General features: G+C 37.4%; 1 protein-coding gene across 1 annotated transcript; it reads left to right on the top strand.

Annotated features, from left to right (window-relative positions):
• The first annotated feature begins 610 nt into the window (after positions 1-610).
• On the top strand, positions 611-10,333 carry LOC106154585 (uncharacterized). The gene is made up of 8 exons (XM_087010555.1): positions 611-647; positions 1,485-1,607; positions 1,854-1,976; positions 2,809-2,931; positions 5,233-5,355; positions 8,158-8,280; positions 8,494-8,622; positions 9,452-10,333. The coding sequence occupies exons 1-8, from the start codon at positions 611-613 to the stop codon at positions 9,958-9,960; spliced, it is 1,290 nt and encodes a 429-aa protein (XP_086866681.1). The 3' UTR covers positions 9,961-10,333.
• Positions 10,334-11,454: the final 1,121 nt, after the last annotated feature.

Here is an 11,454-nt window from a genome sequence, read left to right on the forward strand (position 1 = left end):
ATCGAAAAAGGCCTGTACAAAAAATGCGAAGAACGGTTTGGACTCGAATTTAGGAATCATTAGAAAACACATGGAAACGTTTCCTTGATGACTGCTTTATAATTTGGGACAAAACAGAAAATGAATTGGAAGACTTCAACCTGATCCTTAACAACCTACATCCCTCAATTTACGAAGGATTCAAATTCAACACAACTCCCATTCCTCGATGTTATGGTCATGAGTGTCAAGTAAAAATTGAGACAGATGTGTATTACAAAACAACAGACACAAAACAATATCTCCCTTTTAACTCGTGTCATCCCAGACACATTAAGCACAACATACCATACAATCTAGCTCGAAGACTATGCACAATTGTCTCAAATGAAACCATATTAAAACAAAGGCTCAAAGAACTGGAAGGATTCCTATTAAGGAGACAATACCCAAGACAACTGATACAAACTGGGATTAAAAAGGCAAAACAAATACAGATGAACGACCTGAGGACCACCAAAGACAAAATTAAAAAGGAAGCCATACCGTACATATCAACATATAATCCAAAAAATCTGGAAGTACACAATGTCATAACTGGAAATTTACCTTTGGTAAACAAGATGACAAAATGAATGAGATACTAACTGAGATGCAGATTATAAAGAGTAAGAAACAAAGTCCATCACTTAAGCAAATTTTAACAAAAGCAAAATTTGAAAACAATTCCAGGACAAGTGTGGAAACCTCAACAATACGAGTACAAAAATGTGAGGTACCCAGGTGCGGCACCTGTCCAATAATTAAAGAGGGGAGCCATCTAACATTTAAAAATGGACTTACATTTAGAATTAAACACCCATTCACCTGAACTAGCTCAAATTTAATTTATGTATTGACCTGCAGTGGATGCGGTGAGAACTATATAGGACAAACTCGAGACACTCTCCGACATAGAAGGACCGTTCACAGACAACAAATAAGACAAATAAGACAACAGTGGGCACATTAGGGAATGCTCTATGTACAAAAACAAGGACTTTACGGTATTCCCATTTTATAAATTCACAAGGGAAACAACCCAAACAGAGAGGGAAATTAAAGAAAATCTATTCATTAATAAGTATAGACCTACATTGAATAGATAATAGCATTGGTAAAAACAACAATTAAACACCCATTGTTACAGACGTCACATTTTAGCCTTATGACATCACCTAGTAACAAATAAACAAAACTCCCTGAAGAAAGAATGAAACTGGTCGGGGCAAAATAGCTGCTGTTCTTTTTTTCTTTTTGATATATATATAAATGTTTTTGAATGAACTGTGCCTTAGCAGTTATTCAAAACGTTTATGTTCTGTATTTAGATGATGCATGCGTTTTGTAATGTTGAAAAACATTAAAAATGTATGTGTTAACACGTTAACATTTAATTGGTAAAAACTTATGCTGATTATAACTATTATCAAAACTAAATTTGAGCTGATTTATTTTAATATTAGAGCACGACGAGTGTTTAACGTCCCATCATGGCTGCGAGCAGAAATGTAACAATCTTCATGAGAGCTACTACTGTTCCTGCAACAAAGGCTACGTCCTTGATGCTGACAATAAACTCTGCAACGGTAAGGCAAAGAAGCCGTCTATTTTACAAAAAAATCAAGTCAAATAATTTTTCTCCATAAAATATGGATTTCAGGTGATGAAATGTATTTTTCCAAGATAGAACGTGTAAGATGCTTTATACTGATCTGAGTGCCAAATACTATCTCCACTTAGTAGACAGTTGGTAAAGCGATGAAGCCGAGTGAGGCAAAATAGCATTAGTTTTGTAACATTGGTGGAATTCATATACGAATTATGTTTTGCAGATGTTGACGAATGCAGTAACGGGACTCATGCTTGTGATCATAACTGTCACAATACACGTGGTAGCTACACGTGTTTATGTAGAAATGGGTATGAACTGGCCTACGATGGACGTGGATGTACAGGTAAATACAGTAATCTGTCCATTTACCGGTACATTAGACGCGTCACAGTGAAAATGACAGAGGTGCTTGGTTATTCACAAGTGCTCTTGAAGTGATGTGCTTGTTAAAAAAGGTTAAACATAATTAAAACGAGAAGAAAACAAGTGTTGGACGTCACATTATGGCTGTGAGTAATCTTCATGGCAACTACATCTGCTCTTGCAATAAAGGTTTTGTTCTTGCCGCTAACAAGAAATTCTGCAACTCTGTGTCAAAGATGTAATTGAATTCGAAAACTTTATTTCTTCCATTCATTTTTTTGTAATTTCTCGTTATGCATTCATAAGGGTAAACATTTTGCCTAAGGTTGTAGTTTCAAGAAGAAAAGCACTCCGAGATCGCAGACCTCCGCCAAGGCAGCAAAGTATCCACCAAACGCCGTTTCACCCCTAAACTTTCCTTCTGTAATGATTTAGTTTTTTTATTTTTTATTTTTGATTATTGATTGATAATTGTTCCGGATCACCACTAAAAACTAATCATCTGTTCCTTGGCCCACTTCTGACAGTTCCTGAAAATTTCATCAAAATCAGCCCATAACTTAGTTCTTTTTTATTATTGATTATTGATTTACTATTGATCCAGATCACCACCAAAAACTAATCACTTCTACGCCAACCCATTTCTGACGTACCCTGAAAATTCCATCGAAATTCATCCATAACTTTTTGAGTTATGCTGATAAGAAACAGTCGGCCAGACAGACAAACAAACAGAGGTGAAAACATAACCTCCTTTCCATCTGAGCAGGAAGGCGAAAAATAATATTTTAACATGTTTTACTTTTTTCCAGATGTTGACGAGTGTAGTAAAGGAAATCATGCCTGTGAACACAACTGTAACAATACACGTGGTAGCTACACGTGTTCATGTAGAAATGGGTATGAACTGGTCTCCGATGGACGTGGATGTACAGGTAAATCTTGGACATAATAACGAAAGGACGTGAAACGCGGAGCAAGATCAAAGGATAATCGGCCTAGCGCGAGCTCTTCATGAAACCATGTGCGTTCGGATCACGTGACCTCCCGTACTACTACTACTACTACTGTGAACTGCATATCGCAATTGTCGATTACTTTTTGTGTCATTTGGGCAGGTAGTTCGCGATAACGTGAGGCAATCCTTCGGGTGGATGAGACAATAAACTTATAGAGATTAAGTATAAGTACAATTTGTTCTATCAATATGGAAGCTATGTGAGAATTTGATATGTTTGTTCATGGAGGAATTCAAAATGCCCTATGTGGTGAAGGCAATCTTGTTTGTTTCCCTAAAATGAGCATTCAAAATTGTATAATTGTTGTGTAGTATAATTGTTTTTAGCGATGATCCGATAGGAAAATATTTCTAGTGTCGAAAATTTTTCTCTGTGTGACAAATTAGTCTGAGATGCGGCAGTAATGAAACCTTAAATCGTGTCTTGAATTAAAATGACGCAATTTCTCTCCGATTTCTTAGGCTCGCTGACATTTCTCTAAGGCTGGTATTCTTTATGCACCTTTTAAATAAATATGACAAAAACACTGCTGTTTACTTTATGTATAAATTCGTGCTCCTTGCAAAAATATGCGCGATTTTTGGGATGATAATTTATATTTTTTTACTCTCAATATCGGCTCTCGGTGCAATATGGCACCACACACGCATTTGTGACACACAAAAACGCACTCGGGGTGCTTTTAATATCTTTTTATCAAAGTTGACATCAACACTACTGTGAACTGTATATATATGTTCATTTTACCGGCTAACGTCTTCTCGACTTTGGGGATGCTAATTAATATTTTTTTACCATCAATATCGGTTCTCGTTGCAATACGGCAAAACACATACATTTGTGACACACAAAAACGCACCCGGGGTGTTTTTAATATCCTTTTATCAAAGTTGACATCAACACTACTGTGAACTGTATATATATATATATATATATATATATATATATATATATATATATATATATATATATATATATATATATATATATATATATGTTCATTTTACCGGCTATTGTCTGCTCGAATTTGGGGATGTTAATTGATATTTTTTTTTACTCTCAATATCGGCTCTCGTTGGAAAATGGCACTACACATGAATCGGCCGATACATTGCTTTTAAACCAATTATACATCAGCTCTACATAGATAATACAATCTTGAAAACGATAACAAGTATAGACAAACGCCAGAACCCGTTTTAATGAGGTAACAGGAAAAAGATACTAAAAACCCGAAACAAATTTCCACGTGTTGACGCAAGCCTATGTGCTCACAACTGCAAGATGGCGGCAATGCTGTACCATAGCAACCACGAGGGACCGCGAGAAATTGCGTTATCCATGCAAAAGAACAAAAGAAATTCACTGAGGCATAGCGCGCGCTACCTTGATAATAAGCTGTTCAGGCTCCCGTGAAGATATTAAAACAGCTTATTTGAGACAATAGACGAATGTTTACCCGAACGCACATAGCTTCAAAGGAAATGCCGCGTTTCACGTCCTTTCGTTAATATGTCCAAGGGTAAATACAATAATCTGCCCATTTACCGGTACATTATACGCGTACCTACATTATAGTGCAAATGACAGAGATGCTTGCTCATTCTTAAGTGCTCTTGAAGTGATGTGATCGTTAAAAAAGGTTAAAAATAATCAAAACCAGAAGAAAACGAGTGTTGGACGTCACATTATGGCTGTGAGTAATCTTCATGGCAACTACATCTGCTCTTGCAATAAAGGTTTTGTCCTTGCCGCTAACAAGAAATTCTGCAACTCTGTGTCAAAGATGTCGTTTAACTCGAAAACTTTCTTTGTTCAATTCATTTTTTTGTAATTTCTCGTTATGCATTCATAAGGGTCAACATTTTTGCCTAAGGTTGTAGTTCCAACAAGAAAAGCACTCCGAGAGCGCAGACCTCCTCCAAGGCAGCGAAGTCTCCACCCAATGCCGTTTCACCCCTAAATTTTCATTTTGTAATAATTTAGTTTTTTGATTATTGATTATTGATTTACTATTGATCCAGATCACCACCAAAAACTAATCACTCTGACCTACCCTGAAAATTCCATCGAAACTCATTCATAACTTTTTGAGTTATGTTGATGAAAGACAGACAGACAAACAAACGGGCGAAAACATAACCTACTTTGCGGAGGTAATAACTCCATCTAAGGAAGGTGAAAAATAATATTTTAACATGTTTTACTTTTTTCCAGATGTTGACGAGTGCAGTAACGGGACTCATGCCTGTGATCACAACTGTCACAATACACGTGGTAGCTACACATGTTCATGTAGAAATGGGTATGAACTGGCGTCCGATGGACGTGGATGTATAGGTAAATAGTATGATATTAAGCTTGCGTGTCACAGTGCACAGGCAGGGGCGTAACCAGACCTTTAAAAATTGTACGCACAGATTTTTAAAATTCCCAGCAAAATGTAGACTAACACAAGAGAGATGTACCACACATCGCAGCTTAATTTCCATTAATAAGAAAATCATCATTAAGTCAGAAATATTCTCGCAATTAAAAAAGTTTCAGTATTCTTATTACCCAGAACGGTATATTTATTTAAAAGGAGGCTAGCTTCGCATATGTGGAGCCCCCTTCGAAAAATCCTGGATCCACCTCTGAGTTGAACTAACATACGGTTTCATTCACCTTACATGTGGATGCATGGCTCCCTAGAACAACCAATTGTACGACACGACAGAGCTCTAATACATCTAAGTTTAATTATTTGTTTGTAAAAATTGCCCATGTCACCTTGTTAGTTTGGAGGGGTAAGTTGGGTCAAGTCCGTGTCAAAATTCTTTGAAGCTTTGCAGGAAAAATTCTTCCTTTGTTTCTCTAGCTCCTTCTTAAACCTGGTGTCCAGATTTTATCTAGTGCCCCCAGGGTTGCGGGAGCTGCTCTTTGAAAATAACACTCAGGCAGATTTTTACCTGAGATAAATATTGCCAGCGAGAATGCATTCGATATTCTCAAGAAAGAGGGTACAGAAGAGTTGAGGGCCACTGAACCCTCCAATATTAAGAGGTAAAGGAAGTTCCAGTTAGATGGACGATTAAGATAGGACTTGTTAAGGTTACAGGCATTGTTTACCTCAGTTTGCAAGACGGGGGGAGGGGGGGGGGGGGGTCAGAACAATTGTGCCTATACAGTTGATACAGAGGATATGTGCATACAGGTGACTTTAATAAGCAGAGGATTTTCTTTTATATTCCGTGAAAAATACACTAAATTTATATAAAATAAAATCATGGTTGGCCAAAAAATTGTACGCACAGTGCATCCGTGCGTATGCCTAGTTACGCCCATGCACAGGTCAGTGGCTTGCTTTATAAATATTTTTGTGGTGAACATTTTCCAATGTAGTAGTATATGCTAGATGCAATTTTGATCTTAGTAAATGATAAAAGCAAATGTCTTTTCCAATAAAACCGATGGATTTTGTAACATTTGGTCAAATTAAACGGATCCACTTTTTTTACTTCTCAGATATTGACGAGTGCAGTAATGGGACTCATGCCTGTAATCACAATTGTCACAATACACGTGGTAGCTACACGTGTTCATGTAGAAATGGGTATGAACTGGCCTCCGATGGACGTGGGTGTATAATTATTGGTAAATAATATGTATAGGTTAATAATATGCCACTGGACTTAAAGTCATAATAACTCTTCATTTTGGCCAAAAATTGAATTTTCCTGGAGTAAACGGCAATTTTCCCGTACTAACCAATGGTCAGCACCCTCAGCTTCAGAGATAACTTGACACTAACCTCTTCACTATAGCCTATCTTCATCGTGTCAAGTTACCTCTGACCACATTCGATTGCCCCCGCCGCCCGCCAATCAAATTTAAAGCCCGCACTCAATGACTCATTGAACGATCTAGCCAATGAACGCGAACGAATCAAAGCGCGCTTTGTTCAAATCCGGACCAATCAAAGATAAGGCTGAATATCAGGGACTTGCCGTAACCTGCGGGCAGCACGCAAAATACATCATCCCTCAGTAGATAAGGATGCAGGGCCTCAAACTGCACTGGTTTCAATTCCGATATACTCATATTTTGCAAAAAAACAACAGATAACTTAACACATTATTTTACGTAGTCACTCGTAGGAGACGCCATGCTTTCTTTGTGTAAGGTTATGCACTCGGAACTACTCGGATGTCTCCGCACTCGACAATAACTTTGTTGTTAGTATGGAGCTTGCGGAATCAGACGAGGATTACCGATTGACGGTCAACCAATCAGCGTTTTCACCAAACTTTGGTGAAAAATTTTGAAACTTGGATTCGATTGGCTTATATAAACTAGGTCAAACTATTTTCGTCAGAGGTAACTTGACACGATGAAGATAGGCTATAGTGAAGAGGTTAGTGTCAAGTTGTCTCTGAAGCTCAGGGTGATGGTCAGCGACCCCATTCCTGCATTCAAAGTTAGTCCAGGTTTTTTTTCCTAAACGTTTGTTTTTTTTTTTGTTAAAATCTCTTAAGAGATTTTAACTGACGGATCCCACTCTGACTTTGCATAGTCACGCGATATCGAGCGATAGTTTTTGGTGACCTACTTAAAACCGCGGGAAAAGCAGACAACAACAACACTACATAACAATAATATAAGATTCATAAGATATATTCGTCTTATTGCTTAAAATGCATTTATATCTACAATGTGTGCTATTCTGGGCTTTTCTTTATCCAACGCACTGTACAAAAACTCGCAACTTACGTCTGCGTATTGTATCAGGCTTTTCGCGCCAGAAGTTATTTTGGTCTCGAATGAACGCGAGAATCCGCGTGACATCCCAACGTCATTGGCAACGGATGCCTTAACGACCGGGAAGAAAGGCATCGAAAGCCCTATTGACAAGCACAGGTTTTAGTTTTACTACAATAACGGCCGTTTTAGTGGTAAATGCAATATAATATAGTTCCATGCGTTGTTTACAATGTATTTCTTGCGGCATTTTGAATCTCAAAGGAAGAGTTATTATTGCATTAATAGATGCATTTTATTCTTAGAAGATCATATAGCAAATGTCATTTCCAATACGGCTTATGATTTTGGTAATATTTGGTCACATTACACAATTCAACATTTTTTTTTTTACTTTTTCAGATGTTGACGAGTGCAGTAAGGGGACTCGTGTCTGTGATCATAACTGTCACAATACACGTGGTAGCTACACGTGTTCATGTAGAAATGGGTATGAACTGGCCTCCGATAGTCATGGATGTACAGGTAAATAGTATTCTCACGGATTAGCGTGTCGCAATGCGCATGTCAGCTGCTTGTTTTGTACATTTCTTGTGGTGAACATTTTTGTAGGGTAGTATTGTATGCTAAATGCAATTTGTTCTTAGTATATCATAAGATCAGATGCATATCCCAATATGACCGATGGATTTTGTAACATTTGGTCACATTAAACAGATCTACCTTTTTACTTTTCAGATGTTGACGAGTGCAGTAATGGAACTCATGCCTGTGATCACAATTGTCACAATACACGTGGTAGCTACACGTGTTCATGTAGAAATGGGTATGAACTGGCCGCCGATGGACGTGGGTGTATAATTATTGGTAAATAATATTATGTTTATGGACTCGCCTGCAAGGCAGCGAACATTGTTTGCCGACGTTTAAGTACTAGACTAGAAACTTAACTTGCTGCTATTTGAACTGCCTGACAATCTGCTTCATGGTCATTCCAGCTTCATGGCTTCCTATTATTTGCCATTCAAACGCCATCTACAAGTTTTCGTGCTGTCATTTTTGGAAAGGCTTTTTAAAAATGCCCCCAAATCGTATCCTTCATTTATGGCTCGCAAAAACTGTTATTTATAAGAGGTTGTACTTAATTAGCCTGAACGTCACGCTTATATAATGACAGATATAGTAAACTTAGTATACCATACTTGAAGGGTGCATCTGGTAAGCGATGTGCCGTTACTCTGTGCAGATATTATTTTAAGTGTAGGGCCTACTTCTCGTCTTATCATGAACTAAGTCGATCACCTACCACTTAGGGTTAGTCTCTTCAATCCCCGAAAAGGAGCCAAGGAGTTATAACCCCGTGGTTGAAATCTTTGAGTTTGAAATGATAATAATACTGGGTACCGAGTGTAAAAGAAGCAATATATCTTTTAAAAATCGATAATGTAAGGGCATGCACGCACAAGGCATTCAGGCTTTTTGCAAAAAAAAAAAAAAAAAAAAAAAAAAAAAAAAAAAAAAAAAGATAAAATAAAAATAAAGAAATTTAAAAAAATTAAAAAAGTAAAATAAATAAATAAATAAAATAATAATAGTAATAATAAACTGTCCACTGTCCTAATATCAAACCATTGAAAATTGCATTGTATGAATTAGAAAAAAAACTGTTACGTTCTCGTTTATACTTTTACCATAGGTCAACACTTGGAGAGGGTACTTGTTGCAGCAACGCCGAGTGATCAGGGTACAGCAACGCCTGTAGGTATTATCACCGGCGTGACATTCGCCGTCATTGTGGCCGTCGTCCTCATCGCCATTTCGGTTTTCTTTGTATGTCGACGCTATAGGAACAGGGACAGAAGACCAGCGACAGAACGCTCCTCGGCACCAGCTGTTACCCAGGCGCAGGATTACGACAATGTTACCTATGAAAACACGGAATTCCTGTCAGCATCAAAACACAGAACGGAGAAGAATAGTGATAAGAGGCAACATACGGGGCCTTGGACAGTGCAAACCGGTACTACTAATGCCTCGAACCCAGACCAGCCCTATGAAGGCATTCTGGTAAAGGACAGCGAGGAGCAGAATGCGTACACAAAGTTAATCTTCGGAGGAGAGGTGCCGACACCTATCGGTGAATATGAAACTTTATCAGCCTACCAACGCAGAGCCCAGCAAAACGACTATGAATACTCGGCTTAGAAATCATAGTGAGGTCGGGTCAGTAGAAAAAAGCAACAGAGGAGATTTGGGCCTAATTTTTAATTATAATCTGACAAACTAGATCGCTATTGACCAATCTCTCTCTCTCTCTCTCTCTCTCTCTCTCACAGCTTGCGTATGGAAGATGTATTTTTTTGCATCGTCTTACATGTACAAATAATGTGCATATACAACTGTATGTATGCTCAAGTAGGAAATCGTGTGCGGAAAGAGAAGATGTCAAGTGTTTAAGTTGCTTGCTTTCCGTAAAATAATGATTAAAACAAAATAAAATTGCCCAATTTCAGCTCTACAACCTTTAAGGCAAGCTTTTAATAATTTTCATCTTATGAAAATAAATGTTTATTTATAGATTTTCATCTCTTCTTTAAATTTTTGCTACATCTCCCCCCCTCCTAAACAATACAAATACTACACGTTCCAATATGGTCCGATTATTGAGAGGGGAATATTTTCCTGTTTATAGTAGGCCTATGCTTTAAAGACTGCACTGGAATGTAAAAATATAATTCCTTATCACATGCCTACTGTACCGTCTATGGTATTCAGTATGCGTTAGACTTTTATTTAGCATAAAATCAATTTTATTGAAAATTTCAGCAGGTTTCCCTTTATCACTAAGGCATAGCCTGTCTACTGATACATGCATGAATGCGGATAAATACCACCAATAAATTAGTAGAGCACAGGATTAAAACTACTGCGCATATGCGAAGAGTGTAATTTAATTTGCCTTCTTGTGTCGTTTTGGTAAATTATATTAGAAATGTTATGTTGATTTTATGTATTTTAAAAAAAGTAAAGCCATCGGACTTTCCTTAGAATAATATTTATTTTGCCTTTATTGTAAGGGATTCCTTTTTTATTTAGAGTGTTGTATGTAGCCCCAATGGAATTTCCACCCACCCCCACTCTTGATAAGGAACATACTCTTCATGGCTACGGTGAATGTTACTACAAAATGCACTTGAAAAAGTAAATGTAGGAAGGTTTATTTCAGATAATTCATATCAGAAAACCCGTTTTCATCCGCGATATAAGACATAAGATATTAAACTTGAAATTCTGCGGTACGACCGACTATTTAATATCTCGAAAGCGAGGCAATGGCCCTCAACAACGCAAAACAATTTATAGCCTCGTAAAAACTGAAGTTTTGTTGTAAAATCTCGAATCGGCTAAATCAAAATATTTCTTGATTATTATTGGAATCTTAAGTTATAATAAATAAAATCTCACATCATAAAAAACCCTCTGTTGTTGGCCTATTTATTAGCTTAATTGATATTTTTTTAGAATTTGGAGGCTAAAAACACCAGAGTTGTCTGGTTCTTATATCGAAGCACAATGTTTTGTTCGTGTGCTCTATGTATAACCTTCAGTCGTTTCCGCCAACTCTCATTAGAAAACTTCTGCTATTGCGCACTTTGCAGCTCATTTGGCAGACTCATCCCCAGAAATGCACTGCATGAC

This window comes from Lingula anatina, chromosome 4 (assembly GCF_051362555.1).
Source record: "Lingula anatina isolate TDL-2025a chromosome 4, LinAna3.0, whole genome shotgun sequence".
In the NCBI taxonomy this organism is placed as follows: domain Eukaryota; kingdom Metazoa; phylum Brachiopoda; class Lingulata; order Lingulida; family Lingulidae; genus Lingula; species Lingula anatina.

Coding starts and splice junctions, on each gene's coding strand:
- LOC106154585 (XM_087010555.1), top strand. CDS start 611: ATGAATGAGATACTAACTGAGATGCAGATTATAAAGA. Junction 648..1,484: donor TGAGATGCAGATTATAAAGA/GTAAGAAACAAA, acceptor TTTTAATATTAG/AGCACGACGAGTGTTTAACG. Junction 1,977..2,808: donor CGATGGACGTGGATGTACAG/GTAAATACAGTA, acceptor ACTTTTTTCCAG/ATGTTGACGAGTGTAGTAAA.